Raw genomic sequence first — 24903 nt, 5'->3', positions numbered from 1 at the left:
TGGCCCAATGACCCCTAAAATTAATAGGGACAATCTTCTGGCCAGACTCATCCTCCAAATCAAGTTTGAGGCCCATGGGTGCAGCCATTGTCAAGTTATCACTCAGATAACCTTTTACCATTCCAGGTCACTGTGACCTTGACCTTTGGCCCAATGACCCCTTAAATTAATAGGGACCATCTTCTGGCCAGGCCCAACCTCCAAGTCAAGTTTGAGGGCCATGGGTGCAGGCATTGTCGAGTTATCACTCGGACAACCTTTTACCATTCCAGGTCACTGTGACCTTGACCTTTGGCCAGATGACCCCCAAAAACCATAGGGGTCATCTCCTGGTCAGGCCAATTCTCCAAGTCAAGTTTGAGGGCCATGGGTGCAGGCATTGTTGAGTTATCACTCGGACAACCTTTAACCATTCAAGGTCACTGTGACCTTGACCTTTGGCCCAATGACCCCCAAAAACAATAGGGGTCATCTACTGGTCAGGCCCATCCTCCAAGTCAAGTTTGAGGGCCATGGGTGCAGGCATTGTTGAGTTATCACTCGAACAACCTTTTACCATTCAAGGTCACTGTGACCTTGACCTTTGACCCATTGAGCCCAAAAAACAATAGGGGTCAGCTACTGGTCAGGCCCAACCTCCAAGTCAAGTTTGAGGGCCATGGGTGCAGGCATTGTTGAGTTATCACTCGGACAACCTTTTACCATTCAAGGTCACTGTGACCTTGACCTTTTGCCTGATGACCCCCAAAAACAATAGGGGTCATTTACTGGTCAGGCCCAACCTCCATGTCAAGTTTGAGGGCCATGGGTGCAGGCATTGTTGAGTGATCACTCAGACAAGCTTTAAAATTATTTTACCATTAAAGGTCACTGTGACCTTGACCTTTGACCTGATGACCCCCCAAATCAATAGGGGTCATCTACTGGTCAGGCCCAACCTTCATGTGAAGTTTGATGACCATACGTCCAGGAATAATTGAGTTATCACTCGGACAAGCTTTGGTCTACCGACGGACCGACCGACCGACCGACATACCGACATGCCTGTGCAAAGCAATATACCCCTCTTCTTCGAAGGGGGGCATAATAATGCTGGTGGTTGATCACCGCCAATAATAGTTTTGTTAACCAAAATTGCTCAATAAGTAAACAGTGTAATCTGGCAGCCTCTTTATCAAACTTCAGTGAGATAGTTTGCCTCAAAACTTTGCAAGTTTCACTTATTTGGTAAGGATAGGTATTAACTTATGAAATGCTCAGATAGAGATCAAACAAAGGAAAATTGGTAAAATTTGGATAATAAAATGACCATATTTGGCAGTGAACAGTGCAATCTGGCTCATTTTTTAACTTAATCTAGATGTTATTTTAAATCCGAGGTTTAAGAGAGGACATGGAAGTGTAACACAGTGGACAATTTATATAAATTGTTCAAACAAAATAGTATTTGACTCAAGTTAAAATGGTTCTGGTGTACAATATGACTTGTCCTGGTTTAACTGTCGGTGGCATCAATGACAAAATACACTCATAGTTCATTCCCTGTATTCATTATTGCTTATAATCACCTTAAAAAATAATTGAAAACAAACTAACAAATAAATTAACCCTACACTGAAATATATGTGACCTGAGCAAGCAACAGCTAAACTGGACACTAACCCAAATGTGGACAAATTAAGAACTATATATATATGTTGTTATCTTCACATCATAATTTTAATGTAGGGCCATTATGGGCTGGATTTGCACTTTAACTAATTTTCTGTTCCAACATTTGCTGACACAGCAAAAATAATAAATTTCAATTTGAATTAATGACATTTAATAGAAAATGTAAAGGACAGAAATAAAACTTGATACTCTGTTCATTGGTAAGAAATATGCACACTCGTTATCTTTTCAATAAGAGTGAATTCTATGGACAGTTTGTATGTTTATACAAATATTTCAAAACCCATATCTACCCTGGAATATCCAATGATCATGGGTTGACCTGACAAAACACATGGCTTTGTATGCAAGCAGATGACTAAACAAATGAAGAGAATGTAAACCCTTTCCAACAATTGGTTAGCTTTGCCAATTGTTGGAAAGTGTCTACTGGTCACAAAAGTTGAACTGTTCTGCAACTTGTTGTAAAAAGCTTGATTGAAGGGAAAGCCAAGCCTTGTACTCACTTGCAGCATCTCATCGAGAAGGGACATTTCCTTCTCGATCTCCTGCTGGCTCTGGTCCAGGCTTCTCATCACTTCATCATGCTGAATGTCAAGCACTCGGTCTAGCTCTGCCCGCTTCTCACCTGGCACTGATTGGCTGATGTGCTTGTAGTGATTGGTCAATGGCTCGTTTACAAAGTTACACAGGACAGGTGCACTGGAGGAGATGGACATGGTATTGTGATCCTGACTTTCACACTGCAGAGATAAAACACTCCCTATTGGTGAGGTAGAATCTGATTGGCTGCTGGTGATAGTGGTTGTCTCTGATTGGTCAACACTGACAGTATCAGACTGTTCTACACAGTTTCTTGGCACTTGATAGGACATTACATTGTTATTAAATTCACCAGTCCAATTGAGATAGTTTTCATTACCCTGTGATGATTGTCCATAAATATTTCGAAAGGCATTAAAGTTTTCATCAAAACTGCGAGCAGAGCTGTTTTCACTGTTAAAATTTTTTTGTTCTACTTTACGAATCCTTCTTGGAGGCACGTCATAGATTGCCATTAAGCGCTCCTTCTCAACATTTTCAATGCTCTGTAAATGTTGTTTATCCGTGTAAGTTTTCCCTCGCCGAAAATCAGTAAAGCTGATGGAGTGTCGTTTGTACCGGGGCCAAGAGTTGTCGTCGTGGTAATTCTGGTCTGCAAACACCTGCCGGTTCTCAAACTTCTTGAAGACTGCGTCACTGACTGACTGCTTGCTGGGCTCCAGAAACTCACTCCCTGAAACACAATATTAACAGTAAATTGCTTATATTGGGGTTTGTCCACTTTTAAGATGATTCATAAAACTACCTACTTTCAATATCAGCAGACACCTTAGTTGTGTTAATAGATAAAAAATAAATGAAAATGAGGCTGTAGTTATTTTTTGGTAAATTCATTGTTGGCAGTATTTGTGTTCTAATTAGATGAAACTTAATGAGCACTAAACAAAGACAACAAGCAACTTGGAAATTGATAACCCCTGCTGTAGGAATTTCATTGCTAAGATTTTAACATATCAAGACTCCAATTTAAGCAAACATCTCAAAGGGTAATTTATATATATATAAGAAAGTAATTGTGATCTTGGTGGACTATTTAATATAAATTTAATAAAATAAATAATAAATAATTTAAAGTAAAGTTTTGCAAAAACATAGTTATGTCTTCAATGTGTAATAATTTGATAAATCAAAGGTCAATAATTGTGATGGTACTGATCAAATCTTAACAAAATATGTGCATGCACCTTTTCGCTATGGTTGAACACACATGTAAGTTTCACGAAGTTCTGTCAATTATTTAAACATGGCTCGACAAAAGCCAAATGAAGGCTTTTTTCATTAATGAAAGGGCAATTACTCTTGTGTTCCTGACCTCATTCATACAATTGTTGAACATGCACCATATTCCTATAGTTACCGTATACACAATTCATGTAAGTTTTGTTAATTTCAACTTATGTTCCGTAGTATAAGCTCAGGGAAGGCTAATTCTTAGCTGGTTTTAGTGGCTTTGATCATTACTTAAGGGCAACTTCTCTTGTGATACTGTCCTGATCAAATGAAAACATTGAGCGTGCACCACCACACTATTGTTAAACCCACAAAATTTCATTATTTTTTTGTTGATTACCGGTATATACATAAGTATGGCTGCAGACAGACAAAATTTCACTTTTTCACTGTTGACTGACCCGATTCAGGTGAATCTTGCGCTTGCTCTTGACATAAGTTTCATTAATTACTTCTAAGTAGTTGCTATACATTGCAATGACTGGATGGACAAAAGGACATAAAAGCGGATAATGGAATTTTTCGGCAGGCGATGATAATAAAGGCAGGCAAAAACAGCACATCTATTTACTAAAACATAAAGATTATCACTATTTCATGCAGGAAATACAACACAATTGAATCTGCACTTATCTTAGACAGCACTTATTGATCAACATTCCTACCAATTACCTGGCTATTACTTTAAAAAATCTATTTAAGGACACCGAGACAGACAACTTCTGATAGTGAAATCAAATCTCAAGGCAGGAATGGTGAGCTTGTTTGTTTTTGTAAAGAAAGTTTAGACTGGCTGAATGCCCACATTCACAAATTATCATCATTGTTAAATGTTTGTTCAGTCTGATGAATGTAGCAGGAAATATTTAAAAGAAATGAAGTGAAAAGCTATGTGATATTTTATATGATTCTGTGAAGCTTAGTACAAACAGATGCGTCTTAGTTAAAATATTTCTTCTACATATTATGTAGTAACATCAGGATTGTGTTTCAATGTCTGTATAAAGAAATAAATGTCTGCCAAGGCAAGCTTATACATGCATTGAAATTAATCTACCATCATTGCATCATGCTGACAAAGCATACAGCTGACACAGCAGCCATGTTAGTGTATATTGTAAAAGCAGCATTTAGACATACTTCGTTTACCAGTTTGTCTGCGGATAATAGGGGCCGACTTTCCGGCACTGGCTCGAGAAATGATCTCTGAGATCTCTTCCACCTGGTCTGTCTGTAACACGTGGAAGCCTGCACCTGAAATACAGAATTTAACATTCAAAATTGGTACATAAGTTACAGTTACACTGGTTTGGTCAGGGTTATTAAAAGAAAACAAAGATAATTGCCATGCATCTTACATTACTGAACATTTTGGAACCTTGATGACTCCAGACAAATTCAAAACATTAAGAAAACAGTTGTAAACCATGAATTTCTTTCCTGAGGGTGTTCATTATTTAATCATAAAATTTGAATTAATTTTAGATATTGATTGAAATGACTGGAACAATGTTTGACTAGTAATGGACACATCATGACCAATTCTCATATCCAAGACACATCACAATCAATTCTCATGTCCTAAATATATCACAACCAATGGTCATATATCCCAGACATATCACAATCAATTCTCATCTCCTAGACATATCACAATCAATGGTCATTTATCCTAGACATATCACAACCATTGGTTATATCTCCTAGAAATATCAAAATCAATGGTCATATATCCTAGACATATCACAATCAATTCTCATGTCCTAGACATATCACAACCAATGGTCATTTATCCTAGACATATCACAATCAATTCTCATGTCCTAGACATATCACAACCAATGGTCATTTATCCTAGACATATCACAATCACTGGTTATATATCCTAGACATATCACAAACATTGGTTATATCTCCTAGAAATATCACAATCAATGGTCATATATCCTAGAAACATTACAATCAATCGTCATATATCCTAGACATATCACAACCAATGGTCATATTTCCCAGACAAATAACAACCAATGGTCATATTTCCCAGACAAATAACAACCAATGGTCATATATCCTAGACACATAACAATCAATGGTCATATTCAAGACATATCACAACCAATGGTCATATTTCCCAGACATATCACAATCAATGGTTATATCTCCTTGAAATATCAGAATCGAAAGTCATATCTCTTAGAAATATCACAATCAATTGTCATATATCCTAGACAAATAACAACCAATGGTCATATACCCTAGACAAATAACAACCAATGGTCATATACCCTAGACAAATAACAACCAATGGTCATATACCCTAGACATATCACAACCAATGGTCATATTTCCCAGACATATCACAATCAATGGTTATATCTCCTTGAAATATCAGAATCGAAAGTCATATCTCTTAGAAATATCACAATCAATTGTCATATATCCTAGACAAATAACAACCAATGGTCATATACCCTAGACAAATAACAACCAATGGTCATATACCCTAGGCAAATAACAACCAATGGTCATATACCCTAGACAAATAACAACCAATGGTCATATACGTTTATATGTTTAACTTTTCCACAAAACTTACTTAAACTTTGCACTCAGATTCCATTGTTTCCCCCCTTGCCATACCTTTACCACAGCGTGATCCTCCTTCAAAGCAGAACTTTCCGTCGATGGCACCAAATCTGCGTAGCTCGGACACCTGCCAGCTGCCAAGGATCTTTGGTGGAATGTGACCAGTCAGGCAGAACTTGGAGCCATGGATGTGCATACGAAGGAGGTCAAGTGGGAGCTTACTGTGGGACGGGACCTTGATGGTGCGCACGGGAAACTGGTGCTCTGGAATAGAGATCATAGGTTGCAATGTAAGAAGTATAACTTAGTAACACATGTCATATACTTGTCAATGTCTTTGTCATGAATACTGGACGCAAGTTAGATCTATTGGGCTTTCCAAACAGTCTTGCAGCTCTCCCTGACATAATACTCTTAAAGAGTTAAAAGTTATTGCTAAACAAATAAGGTTACCTTCTTATGGGATTTCATTAAGTAAGTCAGTCACTTATTTGTATGGCAATAGAAAGACTGAATATAGATGATTTAGATGTCAATTTCTACTCAATAGTACAGTTCATTTATAAAATGTTTGCTTGTTTCAATGATTTCCACAAAACATTAAGCTTACACTGTTTTCATTCACCTGCAGCTGTTATGAAACTGCTACCCACTGCAACCACTTTATATATGATGCAGCAAGTGCTTAAAGAGCCATCATTATGTTTAGAGCATATAAAACACTGGTGCAGGTAAAACAGTGATAGTTTATGTTTACAGAATTCAGCCTTGAATAGTTTACTTTCAGCTAAAAAATTCTGAAATGTTTACAGGCATTACTCCTGAATGCTGTGTCTGGTGGTGATAAGTGAACTACCTACAACCAAATGGACTGCTGAGATGTTATCACATATACAGTGGATGCAAACATGCTTCATGAAAGTTACAAGTACTTAAGTTGTTACTTGGGTTAAATAAATATTGGTGAATACATGTATTAAAGGTATTTTCCTGAAATTTGTAAAGCAAATTAATACACATAAATATAGAAATAAATATATAATCAGCTGCTATCATTTTTGTTTACAAACATGATTTCATAAGTTATACCAATATTCACCCTGGACTTTTGAAGTTTTTTTTTAAAACAATATATATAAGAATTAAAAATAAGTGCATTTGTTCCGCATGATTGAGCTTATCTTCTCCAGTATGGTTTAACAGCAGGCAAACTGAAGACAGCAACTGCCAGGTAATACATTCTAGCTCATCAAATACAAATATCTGGCTTATATTCAGTTCTGACAGATATAATTACACAAAATATTCGGAGCTTGTTCCCACATCTCAACTTTTTCCATGACCATTTCAGCTTTCAATTACTGAAATTTCACCCCCCCCAAAAATATCAAAGCACCCCATTTGATATCTTCCCTTTTCACAAGTTAACAAGTTCGAAGAAATGTTATCTGAAATTGAAAACGTTTTAAATGAAGACAAGTAAATGGCGAAAGAACTAAAATATGGGAGATAACAATGTGGTAGAATATTGCAAATCTTTTCTTAGATGACTTCCAGTAGTTTCACAGTAGTAGTCAAGAGGCCCTGACTAGAAGTACTTCTTAGCTCCCAGAGGCCCATGTCATCTCACTGCCATAAAAAACAATTATCCAGTCTTCTTCAAAACCAAGGTTCACACGAAACCCATGCTGAATATTGATGAAATCTTCAAATGGAATGCATTTTTTTGAGTTTAATTGAATTTCAGTTTCTTTGCAATTAATAGTTAAGCTAATTGTCATGTGAAACTGTGAGAAGAGAACGTTGATTAGGCCATGCTTGTTTCATGTGGAAGCCAAAGCTATGTTGTCTTTTGAGTTTTGTTCTTTGTGACTTTGTAAAAAAAAATACATTGGTAGCTGTACGTCAAGCAGGCCATTCAAACTGAAGAAAACTGGTGAAAACATCAACCCTTAATTATTAATGTATGTTTTATGCTTATTTTAGAACAAATGCAGAGGCTCCAGCAGTGGCCCATAGAAAAGTAGTCATAAAACAGGTGCTTTATTGACAAAATAGTAGGAAAAAGCAGGATTTTTTTTGCAACAGTAAGAAGAGAAATAAGGAATTTTGTACAATTCAGTTTAAGATCATCTTACAAGAAGAACAAATCACTTTTAATGTCTTTCAATACCTATTTCAAACCTGTCATAAAACTAAGCCAGGCAAGTTTTTTGAAAGTTTATAGCCGTCTGAGGCCATTTCAGATGGGCAATGTTTCAATTGATTATTACTCGCTGCTTCAGAATCATTAGGTAATCGGTAAATGAAACAAACACACAAATAAAAAATAAAAACTGATATATAGATCAGCATTTTTCAAAAAAAAAGTAGTAGGTTTTGACATAAAGTAGGAAAAATTGAAAGCCTTTTCAAAAGGTAGGAAAAAGAAGAACCATGAGAGAGCCTCGAAATTTGGAACAAGAGTGCCACCAGTAGATGTCAACGTTTGTTTATTTTTCACTGTTGGCCAAGGTTCAGAAGATCAAATTAATCTTAGCTTTGCTTCTCACTATAAATATTTTCATTGGAATTATATAAGTCCGATGTTAAGTTCTTGAGCGTTTTTTTAATTTATGCCCAAAGGTTTAATTTTTTGTATGACTTCACCACCAATGACAGCCACACCAAGGTTATGACAGTACCTTGAATGTTTTACTGAAAAAAAAGTTTAAAATGGGCATTAAATATTATAAGAATTACCTTCTCCTAGACTGCGCCTAATCTTGATCTCAAACTGTATGAGAGTTTCACGGGAGTCGAAGGCCAGTAGGGTGATCTGCTTGTTGCAAATAATGGCGAGAACACTGGTCTCCTTGTCAATACAGATGCCAGACTCGAGTCCGTAGAAACCGTCCAGGGGGAAGCTTGACTTTGCTGAGAGGCCCTTTACCGCGTCCCGCACATCCTTGTACAGGTACACCAGCAGACGGTCTGAAAATACACAACATATGGAAAGTGAACATTCAGTCCTCTTCTTATTCAATTGTTAGTCTATAATCTATATTAAAATAAACAGTCTAGTCCTCATGCCTAGATATCAAGCAATATATAGTGATTTGCATCAATGTCCTATATGTTGGTTTGCCTTCAACCTAAAAAAGTCATTTATCATATAGAAATAAAACAGCTGTCAACAAAACCACAATATTCCGTGATCTTCCATTGAGTACCAACACTAACTGCTTTTTAATTAATGCTTGGCAATGTTTGGAGCAGCCATATGTGAACCCAGTTCTCCTCTGTGATGCACACTTCTAAACAGTGGTAACTCACATCTTAGTAAAAGTAATTAGTAATGAGCTTAGAGATCTAAAGATTGTATATCAAATTAAGGTAATAATATAATAAGAAGAAATAAAAATCTTGCACATATTAATCAGAAAACTACCTGATAAATAATTGATCAAACGATTTAGTTACTTAAGCTTCCACTGACACTTACATGAATTACTTTTTAAGAAAGGTCATAGAAGTCCCAGGCAACAGTGAAAATCCTTATCCAGTTAAAAACCACTCCAACAGTATAATCCAAAAGCCAGCGTGTATCAGTCACTAACATTAAGTGACACACCTTACCCTACCTAACAATAAACCACAGCCATTGGTGACCAGCCACAGAAACTATCAACACCAATAAACAATCATCACCACACTTGAACAGATACACCTATCTAACTTTATTTTATTTCTATTGTCTGGATTTAACATACCAACACAGACATCCACCCACAAAATAGATTAAATAACCAACTGTATCTGCAACCTGAACTAAAGATGAGCTACTGAGATGCTCCTCCACACAAACAATTAAGACAATCTGGTGTGCCCATTTATCAAATGGCAAGTTTTTTACCAGGGGCTAGGGCTGGATCTGTTGTATATGTTTACTTTTGTTTTCAATGTTGTCTCATTAATTGTGCCTCTGACTACAATAAACATGATCACTGCCAGGTGGGGCTACCAGGCATGACTGAATGGCTTTCTGAAGTTTTGCTCAGAGGTTCACTTGAAGTCACAGTTATCGCTCAACCTAAGCAATCAAATGTACAGCACATATCAATATTATACAGTTATTTATCTTCTGTTGTAGAACCAAATTCTTTTACACAGGCAATGGTTAATTATCTACAAGATGTGTTGTGAATGATTTGTACTGTTTAATCTAAGTTTAACGTCTTTATTTGTTTGATATTTTTTGTATATTTGTAGATATTTCAAACAAGAAAAGGTGAATTGAACAACAATGCAGTCTTCACTGAAGTATGTAACTAGTCTTGGGATTGAACCGGAGATCCCCCTAGTGCTCCACCATTTGCTAGCCTTGGGATTCAAACTCTGATCCTCTGGTACTCAACCTACTGCTACCCTTGGGATTCAAACTGTGACCCTCTGGTGATCCACCAACAACTAGCCTTGACATAAAATGACCACTTGTGCTCCACCAACTGCTAGCCTTGGGATTGAACCTGTGTCCCCTAGTGATCCACCAACTGCTAGCATTAGCAATGAACCTGTAACCCTCTGGTGCTCCACCAACTGCTAGTCTTGGGATTGAACCTATGACCCCTCTGGTGCTCCACCAGCTGCTAGCCTTTTGATTAAAACTGTGACCCCCTGATATTCCACCAACTGCTAGCCTTGGATTTGAACATATGACCCTCTCGTGCTCCATCGACTGCAAGCCTTGGGATGGAACATATGACCCTCTGGTGCTCCAACGACTGCTAGCCTTGGGATTGAACCTGTGACCCCTCTGGTGATCCACTGACTGTTAGCCTAGGGATTGAACCTGTGACCTTCTGGTGATCCAACAACTGCTAGCCTTGGGATTGAACCTGTGTCCCTCTGGTGCTCCACCAACTTCTAGCCTTGTGGTTGAACCTGTGACCCTCTGGTGCTCCACCAACTGCTAGCCTTGGAATTGAACCTGTGACCCCTCTGGTGATCCACTGACTGATAGCCTAGGGATTGAAACTGTGACTGCCTGGTGATCCACCGACTGCTAGCCTTGTGATTGAACCTGTGACCCCTCTGGTGATCCACCAACTGCTAGCCTTGTGATTGAACCTGTGACCCTCTGGTGCTCCACCGACTGCTAGCCTTGTGATTGAACCTGTGACCCCTCTGGTGCTCCACCAACTGCTAGCCTTGGGATTGAACCTGTGACCCCTCTGGTGCTCCACCAACTGCTAGCCTTGGGATTGAACATGTGACCCTCTGGTGCTCCACCAACTGCTAGCCTTGGGATTGAACCTGTGTCCCTCTGGTGATCCACCAACTGCTAGCCTTGGGATTAAACCTGTGACCCCACTGGTGATCCACTGACTGTTAGCTTAGGGGTTGAAACTGTGACTGCCTGGTGATCCACCGACTGCTAGCCTTGTGATTGAACCTGTGACCCCTCTGGTGATCCACAAATTGCTAGCCTTGGAATTGAACCTTGACCCCTCTGGTGCTCCACCAACTGCTAGCCTTGTGATTGAACCTGTGACCCTCTGGTGATTCAACAACTGCTAGCCTTGGGATCGAACCTGTGACCCCCTGGTGCTCCACCAACTGCTAGCCTTGGGATTGAACCTGTGACCCCTCTGGTGATCCACCAACTGCTAGCTTTGGGATTAAACCTGTGATCCCTCTGGTGATCCACCAACTGCTAGTCTTGGGATTGAAACTGTGACTGCCTGGTGATCCACTGACTGTTAGCCTCGGGATTGAAACTGTGACTGCCTGGTGATCCACCAACTGCTAGCCTTGTGATTGAACCTGTGACCCCTCTGGTGATCCACCAACTGCTAGCCTTGGGATTGAACCTGTGACCCCTCTTTTGCTCCACCAACTGCTAGCCTTGGGATTGAACCTGTGACCCCTCTGGTGATCCACCAACTGCTAGCCTTGGGATTGAACCTATGACCCCTCTGGTGACCCACCAACTGCTAGCCTTGGGATTGAACCTGTGACCCCTCTGGTGCTCCACCAACTGCTAGCCTTGTGATTGAACCTGTGACCCTCTGGTGATCCACCAACTGCTAGCCTTGGGATTGAACCTGTTACCCTCTGGTGCTCCACCAACTGCTAGCCTTGGGATTGAACCTGTGACCCTCTGGTGATCCACCAACTGCTAGCCTTGGGATTGAAACTATGACCCCTCTGGTGATCCACCAACTGCTAGCCTTGGGATTGAACCTGTGACCCCTCTGGTGATCCACCAACTGCTAGCCTTGGGATTGAACCTGTGACCCCTCTGGTGATCCACCAACTGCTAGCCTTGGGATTGAGCCTGTGACCCTCTGGTGATCCACCAACTGCTAGCCTTGGGATTGAACCTGTGACCCTCTGGTGATCCACCAACTGCTAGCCTTGGGATTGAACTGTCAACCTGTGACCCTCTGGTGCTCCACTGACTGTTAGCCTAGGGATTGAACCTGTGACTCTCTGGTGTTCTCAAACTGCTAGCCTTGGGGTTGAACCTGTTACCTCGAGTGATACATTAAATGCTAGCCTTGGATTTGAACCGGTGACCCCTCTGGTGATCCACCAACCGCTTATCTGGGGATTGAACATATCAATATTTTGTGCTTCGCCAACTGCAAGTCTTGGGATAGAAACTGTGAGAACAAGGTGCTCAATCAACTGAGTAACATGTAAGTTAAAAGTAGGTTCAATGTCAAGACTGGCCTTTTATTTTTATTCTGATTATGTTAAGAAGCACTCAGATTCTTAAAAAAATATACAGGTTCAGATTCATTTCATTGACAGCCATCAGCCACATCAATTGAGGTAAATATATATTCATACTTCAAAGGTAGGAGTATAAATGATGAAAGCCAATGAGAGCCACGCATGGTTGTTGGTGTTCATGACTCACTGGATTCAAATAACTGGCCATGATATCATACTTACCTGCTAATGATCTTCTTTATAATACATGAGTTTTAACAACTAACTGTATGTGTAGTATAATTCATGGATTACAAAATAAACAAAACATATTCCTGGTGTTGTTTTGGTTGCACCTAGGTTCCCTGGACTACTGGTCTGTGATTGACAGGACATCAGGATATCCAGAGTCTGGAGCTATAAAATTACTCTCATCAGGGCAACTGAGAGTACTTTAAAACATCAGTATCATCAGGTTTCAACAAATTTCAAACAAAAGTGAAAGATCTCCATCAGGTTAGCTAAAAGTTTGAAACATTTCAAAACATTACTGAACGAAATATACCAGCTACAGAATTATTCAAAATTAATGAGAAAACCTTTTTGTCTAATTTTCAAAGCCAATTACCAAGGAAACAGACCCTCACACAGAAGCCGGGCCAGAGGAAGCAATTTCCTCGTTATGAAACCTGATAAGCTTGATAAGATAACGTTGCAGTTATCCACATGAGGGGAACCAATGTTGCTTCATTAAGCCACTTAAAATCCAGGTATATTCTGACATACAAACAATGCATGATCACAGCTGTCACTTGAAATAAGAAAAAAAAATGGTTGAAATGATTATATAGACACTTGCAACATCAATAATCATTGATCATTGAAAATGTGGTTCTGGGATCCATAGCCATGTAGACATCACAGAAAACACTTGATTTTTGTAAACAGTTGGTCCTTGCTTGGAATGTGAGCATTTTGAATATAACTGGAGGCACTTGGCCACAGAGTGTGCAAACTAAATCAGTGTGTAAGCACCAGCTGGGGATTGTGACAAAAACACCCTGGGCATCTCCTACCCCATGGCTTTATCATCTGTGTACTGGTTCTAAATGAAAGAAAATTGAGATATCAAGATATGTTATCTGTTTTACAATCTTTCAGAAAAAATCTCCAAGAAAATGAGTCCCAGATAGTTTTCAGAGAAATGGGAACACCCTTAACCACTGACAACAATTACTGACTATTAAACTGGCCCAAAACTTTTCCAAATTGGTTTTCCTGCATTTAGCGCTACAAAAATGCTTGTGCCAAAAATGAATGCAAATGAACAGAATTGCGCATCAAGTGTTTAGTTGGGCTACAAACTAACAGTACATGTAGGTTTCTGTTTATTTGAAGGTCTTTTTATTAAAAATGGAAATTAAACCTTCAAGCCCAGCACAGCTAGGCATTTTTTGTTTACAAGAGATGTTTGTCAAATATTATGCACCCCCCGAGCGCCATGTTGTCAGGATTATAAGGACAATTGAATTGACACCGACATTGGATGCCGTTGAGGCAGATTTAAAGTTATGATTATTCAAAGGGTGAGGATAGAGTGTGTTTTGACCATGACCTTCGACTCTATGACCTAAGAATCCGTAGGATTCATCACCAAAAACCGAAAAATATCAAGTTTGAGGGCCATGGGCAGGCATTGTCAAGTTATCACACAGACAAGCTTTTTTCGTTCAAGGTCACTGTGACCTTGACCTTTGACCCCTAAAATCATAAGGGGTCATCTATAGGTCAGGCGCAACCCCATGTTAAGTTTGAGGGCCATGGGTGCAGGCATTGTCAAGTTATCACTCAAACAACATTTTTGCATTCAAGGTCACTGTGACCTTGACCTATGACCCAATGACTCCTTAATCCCAACTTCCATATCAAGTTTGATGACAGTAAGTCCAGGCATTGTTGAGTTATCACTCGGACAAGCTTTAAAATCCTTTTACCATTAAAGGTCACTGCGACCTTGACCTTTGACCCAATGACCTCTAAAATCAATAGGGGTCATCTACTGGTCAGGCCCAACCTTAATGTCAAGTTTGATGACCATACGTGTTTTCAAATATAAGTAGCATAATTTATAGTCCTCCATCTGTGTCCCTGATCAGATATTCATGAAATGTTTTCAACTTTGAGGTTTCTCTACACTTCAAGCATTTTATAAATGGACACTGCACTACAAAATAAACTACATATTTCCATCATTTTACAACTTATACAACTACATATAATGTGAAATTCAAAGGGAAAGTCAGTCCAACTTCCCCCCCCCCCAAAAAAAACATTTGTAAAATTTGTGTTTTTATATATATATATATATATATATATATATATATATATATATATATATATATATATATATATATATATATCAATATATTTTTATTTATTTTCTATGCCATCTGTCCAAAAATGATTACAAACATTATTGAAGTTGTATGCATGAATGTATATATATAGTGTGTTTATGCTCATGTCAGAAGAATTCTGATTCAATGATTTGGAAACCATCTGATGGCCAAACTTGCATTAAGTCATTAATACACTCAGCTTTCACCAATTTAATGATTTATTCAAACAAAAGTAAACAATACCTATTACTCAAGATAAAAAGTTGATGAAGTTTTGTTGAAAATTGATTGTTAACGATTGAGTTAGCAGATAATCCATTATATAACCTCGGAATCGATATTGTACCTATATGTGGTTGTATTCTCTATAAGAAGAACAGTTTGGTACAACAGCTGTATAGATCGTTTTGAATGATTCATCAAGAATTTGCTTTCATGTGCATCCATTGTGAAGTGCACTAATGTTAACATTCAAATGTAGCTTGTAATTCTTTCAAACTACTTTAGTTCAAACATTTATATTAACTTTTGATTTTCAACTGATTTTTAATTACTAACTATATTACACAGTGCAGGTCTTTTAGCTAGATACGTACAGCGTCGTTTGATTTTACATGTGACAAAGACATCAAAATACTAAGTGTGGTTTTCACAGATTTAGCACTGCACAAATGCCTGTTGTATTTTCCTTTTCTTTGGCCTGTAATTAGAAATGCAGAATCTTTGCATACAGACAGATTTTATTATATCTGTGATATTTAAATTGATTTTTACTTGATCAACTCACTTATTTTTCTTATCTGCAAACCACAAGTTACAAATTCAATCAATTGGGTTGACAAATAAGTGAATGCATTAAGATTAGACCGGAGTATTTGACAATAATTTTAGCTATTTTTAAATTTACAACTGACAGATATTCTTCAAAAAGTGAGTTCCCTAATTTGAAATTTGAAATCAATTACAAATCTATTCTAACTGCATTCAATATATCCGAAAAACACTTCATACAACAAAAGAAATTCAATATATTTCTTATATTTTACTAGACTATTTTCACCAAGGGAGCATGTTCCCCAATCAACCTACCAGGATGGACTTACACATAGCTGACTGTTCTGCTACGAATTGTTGTTTTTAGTGTATAATTGTGAATTTTTTTTATAAAATTCACTCACGCAATAATTTTGCAAATATGTGGGAGTTAGGAAACCTTCCCCTACGCCTGAAAAACCCTCACCTTCAAGTCTGGGGTATTTTCAAAATGATTTTCTGAATTTTCATTCTGGAACGGGTACTCCTGCTACATAACTATATACTGGTGCATCTGTCCTTTAATCAGCCATGAAGGCATAAATCTAAAAGGAGATGAACAGAAGCAAGCCTTCAACATGCTACACAAGGACAGATTAGTTAACACTTGTGACAAGTATTTGGTGAAAACAGATTTACACTGGGCTACTTATTGCTCATAAAAGAGTTGTAAGTGATATAAAATTGTCACCTGCTGGGGCAATGTGTATTTACTATAAATTACAACATAAAAACTTCCCCTATCAGGTCAAACAAAGACCAAAACCACACACAGTAGATGGCTGCTGAAAGTACTAATCAGCTTCGTAAATATCTGTTATAATTATGATGATAATACCAATGTACAGGCTTTGAAAAAGAGAAACATTTTCTATTACAAATTGCCATTTTCAAAATCAATGTATGTCAACTTTGACATTCTTCTTGAGAATTGCCATGGTTGTCTGGATTTGTGATTTGTGACTTTTTTTGAAATTATGTGGTTCATGAAATGATATTTTATCATTTACAATTCTCAGACAGGGTGTGTGTAATGTGTATTGACCCATTTATAAGTTTGAATCATCAGTGATTAATTAGTCATGCCCAGGAGGCTTATCAGCTGTCTGAGACATTTCCAGGAAACAATGGCCAAGAGCTACTCACAACAGAACAGAAAATCATGTCTCAAGCCAACATGAAATACATGGGTAAAATTTTCCATTAAAATAGCAAATGAGATTAACAAAATGCTTACTTAACAGATCATTGGCAAATTAACATAATTCTGATTCAACAAACAGTACATGTAACATCTTTCTAAAACTTTTCTGGAGTGCCCATCTGATCTGTTGACTTCTTTTCTTGCCTGCAACTCTTAATTGGATCTGTTACTCCTGATAACGCTTGACAGGCACCATGAATGAATTGCCAAACAATAAAGCCAGTGCCAGGTGCAGCCTCCTTCAACTAAACCTTTGGACTTCGGAATGATGCAGGAATGATGCACCAGGAAATACTAAAGTCTTCCAATAAAACAGTCAGCATGGGAGTGCCAAGATGGGAAACAGAACTGCAAGAATTGAATACATTTTTTATAATCATTTCAATTAAAAAATAAATAAATTCTGATTTAAACAATTTTGTGTTTTAAGTTTTGCTAATTTTATCTAGAAATTTCTGTTAACAACCCACTCACTTTAGAATCAACAGAAATGCTTTCATAAATTCTGTTTTGATGAAAACATCTGGGATATCTCAACTATCAATCAGCCAATTAGTTTAATTACCAGCTCATTGAATCACTCATTTCAAGGTATATGTTGGAAATCAAATCTACTCAAGTAAAAAACCAACTATCATCTTTACCTATATGTGCTCTCAGACCACTATTTCCTGTTTTTGCAAAATCAATTATATCATAGCGAATAAAACTTAGGAAAAAAACCGAACCACAAGTGCATGGTATTGGTAAACTTCTATCTTAATTTTATAAAAACTGAGGCTAAACAAAACTTCTTTTTTTTACCTCAGATTTTTGAAACTCTATAGCATTACACAACGGAAAAATATGTCATTTTTCTGGGGAACAGTGACACAGTCATGTAAAATAAATACTTGTGGGATATTTCCCTATTAAAATATCATTAAGGAGGGAGAGTAACATTATGACATGATGACAGGCCAAGAGAAAGTGCTCCTAGAGGTCCATAATGACAGGCCAAGAGAAAGTGCTCCTAGTGGTCCATAATGACAGGCCAAGAGAAAGTGCTCCTAGTGGTCCATAATGACAGGCCAAGAGAAAGTGCTCCTAGTGGTCCATAATGACAGGCCAAGAGAAAGTGCTCCTAGAGGTCCATAATGACAGGTCATGAGAAAGTGCCGCTATAGGTCCATAATGAAAGGCCTAGAGAAAGTGCTCCTAGTGGTCCATAATGACAGGCCAAGAGAAAGTGTCCCTGGTGAGGCTTTACTTCTTGGGTGAAAGGCAGACACATGCTTTCAGTCAAGTATTTTTAGATTAATTTCTGTAATTCAGGTAAATTAATGTTCTTGTAAAACATAACGAAATGCTTACTCAAATTATAGGCGCAACTTAGACATTAACTTAAAATGAAATATTTTGGGTGTTTTTGAAAGCTTTATGGATTCTTAGTCAGACAGACCTTCACACACCCTGTCATATCATGAAATTTATTTATAAAATAATCATGATACAACTATAAACACTCAAAAACTTTAAACAAAAATGAGAAATAATAGTTATACAATATATCACAACAGATACCATCGACAAATACATAAATGTAAGCTTTTTACTTAATTCAACCAATGAATTTCTATAAATTGTTTTAGACTTTTCATAAAACCTTGGTTTCTTATCTAAAGAACATTACTGAAAAACATCTAGGTCAAGTATGAAGATTAAATCTTCTACAAGTTTCTGAAAAAAGGCTCTGAATTAATAGCAAGAACTAAGAAAAAGTGCACATGTATAATACATTTGTCAGGGCAATAAAATAATGCAAGAGAGTGGAAGAAGAAAGGAGTTGTAGTGATAATCCAATAAAAAAAGCTTTTAAATTAACAATACAATTATAAACCAAGATGGCCAAAATTATTTCTTAGGGTAAGATTTACACTAAAACAATACCATGCTGTGCTTTTATGGATTGATATTCATACAAACTTGTTGAAAAGTAACACATACACTCATCTGATATTTAAATGTTAGCATTCAAAATAAACCACCATGAAAATGGTAACTAAAACATTGAATATAGAAGTTTTAAGGAAGTATATATGAAAGCAATGAATGTCAATATTTGCTGAGCTCCCTGTGCCATGTGCTAAGGCTTCCTCACCACTCCCACTTCCTGTGTGTTAAGGACACCACAATACCTGATGAGGACACCACAATACCCCGATCTTATCTGACCATTAATCTTCACAACTTCAGTTTTTCATAATTACTATGGCTGTCCCATACTTGTACACATCTTCAGAGTATCAGATTAAAGCTTCCATTTTTAATTGTCAATAGAGGACAAACTTACAATTATAGTTTATAATCTGTTTACACTGATATGTTGCCTTTAGGGTAGGGCATCTTCCAACATTCAGTGATGCCATTAGTGGTAGTTTAGTCCATAGTTGATAAGCAAACATCTCCACCAATTTGTCAGTTAAAATTTAAAGTACCTTTAAACTAATTAAATCATATTGCATTGTATAGGCAGAATGCATTGCAGTAAGTGATTCATTTTAAAGACAACTGAAGATTAAAATAACTTTATAACAATAAAAAAAAAAACCTATAAAAACAACATACTTCTCCACACTCACTCATCTGTTGTAACAGTTTTTCAGTATTTGACAATTATGAAGATAAAGTTATGGACCTCACTGTATACAAGAGCATAACATCTCTGGCAACATGTGCAGGGGTGTTGAAATGTTTTTAAGTATAAGGACATATCCCTAAAGTTGGTGGGGGTCTGGGTGTCCTCCCTCATGAGGGGACTAAGTGTTTTCATTGCGCTTTACCCACCTACCAAAATTAGTTTTAACCTTTCTGAAACACCAATTCTGTCTTCTTGTGATTTATTTTCATTCAGAAACACATTTTACATGAAAAGAATCATGTACAATATCATGATTGACTAACATAAGGTTCATTTATGTTTTAAACATACAAAATATAGACAGGGATGTCAATGTAAACTTGTAAAAAAAGAGGAAACTAGTACGAAATAGGAGTATCGCAATCACACTATATATAAATAAAAAAAATAATTGCATAGATCAGATAAAGGCATCAATATAAATTTTAAAGTTTTGTGGCCAAAATAGAGGAAATCAGCTGAAAAGAGGAAAATTGGCATCCCTGTTATAAGATCAATTTACATGTTAGAGCTGCACTCTCAAAGATTGACTGTTTGACAACTTTTTTATTTTTGGTATTTGAATGAGCCAGTTTTGCGTAACTGTCTGGAAACCAGTAATACAAGACGGCTGACAAAAGATCAGATCTGCCCCACAGTTTTTCATGTTTACAAAAATAAATGTTTTATGGCTTAAAGCGTTACTAATGCTTAAGGAAAAATAAAATCTGGCAGTTTTCAAAACAATTTAGATCTGTTCAATTGTGAGTAATCTGATATATGACTGAATTGAAAACATTGATACCAAAATCTGCTAATTCTGAGACACTAACTGAAGAAAATGTCAAAATTGTTAATCTGTGAGATTGAAGATTTTATTCATGTAAATAACAAAAATTAAAAATTATGATGTTGCTGTAAGAAAATGTCGTTACCCTGGCAAGAACTTCTCCTTTTCAGGGTTAGAATTAAGCTTATCATGCAATTGCATAAATTTGCGCATAGTTTAAGTGCTCACTTGCAAAATGACAACATTAGATATCATTACCATATGAACGTAGGCTGCAGTTTTTATTAAATGCCTGTATCCATAATAAAATGAAGGCCATCCAACAATGCTGTCTGCAAATTATGTCAACATTAATTTAATTACAGTCTGATCATGAAAATAAAGGTCCTAAATTTCAAATCACAAAACTAGATTGATTGTGGGGAAAACCAAATACATAATTCGAACCCTGCCCGTCAATCTAGAATTTGACACCATTTTAACATCTATTTTGGAACCATACAAAACAAAGAATAGATGTTGTTTAATTTAAAGCTAAGTTTGTGTTTCTAACTAGATAAAAGCCAGTGTTCCATTTACAAAAAAAAAAAATCAGATCAGGAAAGTATATTGAAAATTTTTCAGTGTCCAAGATCTGCTCTCCCTCTGGTAATGATTGGAATCAGCCTATCAATTCTTCATCAAATAAACTCAATTAATTAAATTTGAATCATTGAAATTTGTATTAATAAGTTTATATACAAAATATCAGGTAAAATAATAATTTACGCACTAAATAAATCTCCTTTAACTTCATCTTCTTGAAAATACATATTCAGCATACTCAAGATACAACAATGGCATTGGAATTTTTATGACATTCATGACAATATATTGAACACTCAAAGAAATAGGGACATAGACAATGTATTGACCAAGACTTGATTTTGTTATGATCAGTAGTGTAATTCTAATTAAGCGCATCGTTTATTTAAAATAGCACCTCATACTTAATATTCTAATGATTAGATGCTATGTGACATGATGAGATAAAAGGCAATTCATCATACTTTAAACCTGTAAAATTATACTGCATGTTCTAAACTTTTTAAAACATAGTCAAAATATCTTATACTAATCATGGTTTCTTTGGTTTTCATACTATGTTATAATGTATCCCATCATATACATGGGACAACTCCCACCCAAAATGGCAAGACTTCGGAGAGGTATGACTTTGAATAGGTACAATTACAGGTCATAATAATTTTGTATTTACAAAATATCAATATATTAGAATTTTGAATGAAATACAATTTAACATGGTTAAGCTATGGCTGACATAGTATTGACTGACAGAACGGACAGACTTATAAATATATTGCATGACTCCTTTTCATTGTTTAAGACCACACCATAAATATTGAAACTAGCGATAATGTGTATAATCACATGCCTATAAATTTTGGCATATTCATCACGGATTAACACAGTTTGGGAAATGCAGAAACTTCGAAAAAGACAAAACAGTAAAAGTTTGTGATTCACTCACCCGCGACTGGGGAAGGTTTTTTCATCACACACCATCGTGGTTTCCACTAAAAAAAAAAGAAAATAAGCGTTTTTCAAGGGAACCAGAACTCTGCATTAAATGCTTTTATGCAAATGTCAGTATTTACAAGATATTTACCTTTTTACCGTCGCGATATTTAACTTTTCCTTCCACAATTGTACTCATTTCGGCCATGTTTATCCATGTTTTGATTCCAATGACCTGAAAATGTAACAGAGCCATTGATTGGCCAAATCGTTTTAGTTACAGCGAACTTCATGGGGGAGGCTACACTAGTCAACGGTGCGAAATGAACAGTAACTCAGTAAGATAAACATGTACTGTGATGTATATATGTAGAAGCCTATGATGTATTATTTCTTTATACATTCATTTTTAAGTCAGGAACATATATTTAACAAACAGCAAAATATGTCCAATTACATGAAATGGTTCTATTACATAGCTTTCCTATTTCGGTTTCATTTCTTTTGTATTAATAAAATATACTTGCAAAGGAGTTATGTGTCTTTTATTTAAGGCTGCATGCAATATTTTGTATACCAATGCATATCTCATCATGGTATATATAGATAATAATGAAACAACTTTTCACAACAGACTTTTACTGTAACCTTTGTTTTCAAAGTTTCACACACGACTGTAAGGCCTGGGCCGTATGTGATATTTCATAAAGCGTAAGCCGAAGCAATAATTCATTTAATAAAAGCATATGCAGGATTCTACTTCTGACCAATGCAATATTCTTTACAGCTCTGACAGTATGATAACATGGGAACAAAGAGTAAATTACAATAGCTAGGACGGGTATACATAATAATCAATCGTTCTGATTTTGGTTTAAACATTTTTATGAACTAAATGATAGTAATAACATACACCAGAACCAAATAAAGTATACACCATCTGCCACATGTTCACGTCGCGAAAGCAAGACTGTTTTCATTCACATTGCTTTAAAAAAGATCTAAATGCGTGCAGGTGCTTTTTCAATTCATATCAAGCAAAGAAGATTAAATAGATGTTTGATGTGTTACAGTAGAGACTGTATATCTCTTTGATCCAACACGCATTTTTTCATAACATAGAAATCATTAAAGTAGTTGCCTACATGTTATAGCAAAACTATTTTGGAAAAACATGTATATAGCATGTCACATTGTCTCAAATGTATCTGAGAAGGTAATTTTGTAATAATGAATATCTCAAGTTCATTATCAATCTTGGCATTTTGCTAACAAAGGAGATTCATTAAAATGTTCTAAAAACTTTTTGTATCAGCAACAAACAAATGAGGGAGAAATTGCCCCCAATTATCATGGGATTTTCTTAAAATTAATTTACAAAGTGCTGTTGTTGTTTTTAAATTCACTACAAAAGCGGCAGGTTCCCGATGGCAATAAAATGACCCTGTAATAGCTGCAATGAAGCCACCAAAATTCTTGCTTAAATATAACATAGCAATTATATACTAACATGTATGTATTATATCATGGAAAAATAGCATGAAAACTTGTCGACGAATGCAATTATTTTCAAAAATATTGCAGGCACGGATTCAGCCCTGTGTTGTAGGGCTGAAGCCCTCCACCCCAGTTGGGCGCGAGGATACGCTAAGGGACAGGTTGGTCTTTTTTTCTTTAATTGTTAATTAATGCAGGGCTGATATGTCAATTTTCATGCGGAGTATTCCCTTATAAGCAGATCAATACATCATGGTTTATTACCGTCAACCGGTCCGGGGCAATTAATTGTGTGTACAGCTGACAACCAAGCAAGCAGTTCGTCTAGAATACCGTGACATTGTGAAATTTATAATGCGAATTTGATTGCTTGTATCACGGACCTATAATAGGTCCATGCTTGTATGCAGCTCGATTTACCAATGAAAACGAAGGACACGGAGAGCGGCAATCTTTTGATTGCCAGTGATGCAGAGTGCAGTGTTATGACAAAGTCCTATTGTTTATCTAAATAATAAAATTGCACCTAGTTTTAATATGATATGTTAGTAAACTTTGTTCAGTTCTTTGCATTTAATCCTTATCAGTGAGAACTTCGAACTTCTTACCATTGCAAATTTTATATGTTAAATGTTCATATATCTTGTATTAAAGATGGTAAGTTTATGAGTATGTCCTTGTATTTGCTGCCTCCCAAGGATACATGTATACTGATATGTAAAGAAGTAGGAAATCGCACAACTATGAAGACAAAAAGTGTGTTGAAATGACTTTATTTGCTGGAAAACTCGTCCATTGTAATCATCCTGACTTGTCTGAATCTGGCCCTGTATTGAACATTATTTTATATGAAGCGGGTCATATTTCAATCTTTTAAATTGTGACAACATAGTTGTCAAAAAATATGCTCGCGACGTCAACGAAATATGATGTCGAACACATAATTATGTTTGTTGTAAATGAACACTACTGAATGTAAATAATTAAAAGGATAAGACGTTTTACTATAATAATCGAAACATAATTTCATGAATGTTGCATAACTGTCTACGATTATGAAAGAATAACAATTGTTCTTTGAAGACAGTATATATATATATATATATATATATATATATATATATATATATATATATATATATATATATATATATATAAAACTTCATTGTCAACTACTGTACATAAAGTCCGCTGTAATAAAATAAAACCTCAATTATCGCCCTTGTTCAAT

At 36.4% G+C, this 24903-nt stretch overlaps 1 protein-coding gene across 2 annotated transcripts in view; it reads right to left on the bottom strand.

Moving 5' to 3' along the window:
- The window catches only part of LOC128217750 (uncharacterized), a 32644-nt gene extending 10251 nt beyond the window's left edge, over positions 1-22393 (bottom strand). The window contains exons 1-6 of one of the 2 annotated variants that reach the window (XM_052925118.1): positions 22327-22393; positions 22189-22234; positions 8836-9066; positions 6148-6357; positions 4648-4761; positions 2181-2950 (exon numbers count right to left, since the gene is read on the bottom strand). In XM_052925118.1, coding sequence (XP_052781078.1) covers positions 2181-2950; positions 4648-4761; positions 6148-6357; positions 8836-9066; positions 22189-22234; positions 22327-22383 — 1428 coding nt within the window. In that variant the 5' untranslated portion in view covers positions 22384-22393. The remainder of the gene's footprint in view (positions 1-2180; positions 2951-4647; positions 4762-6147; positions 6358-8835; positions 9067-22188; positions 22235-22326) is intronic. The other variant, XM_052925126.1, reaches the window with a different exon arrangement.
- Between the last annotated feature and the right edge of the window lie 2510 nt (positions 22394-24903).

Source organism: Mya arenaria, chromosome 2 (genome assembly GCF_026914265.1).
Source record: "Mya arenaria isolate MELC-2E11 chromosome 2, ASM2691426v1".
In the NCBI taxonomy this organism is placed as follows: Eukaryota; Metazoa; Mollusca; class Bivalvia; order Myida; family Myidae; genus Mya; species Mya arenaria.
Note: the sequence above shows the minus strand (reverse complement) of the source record. Positions and strands in the feature narration are given on the sequence as shown.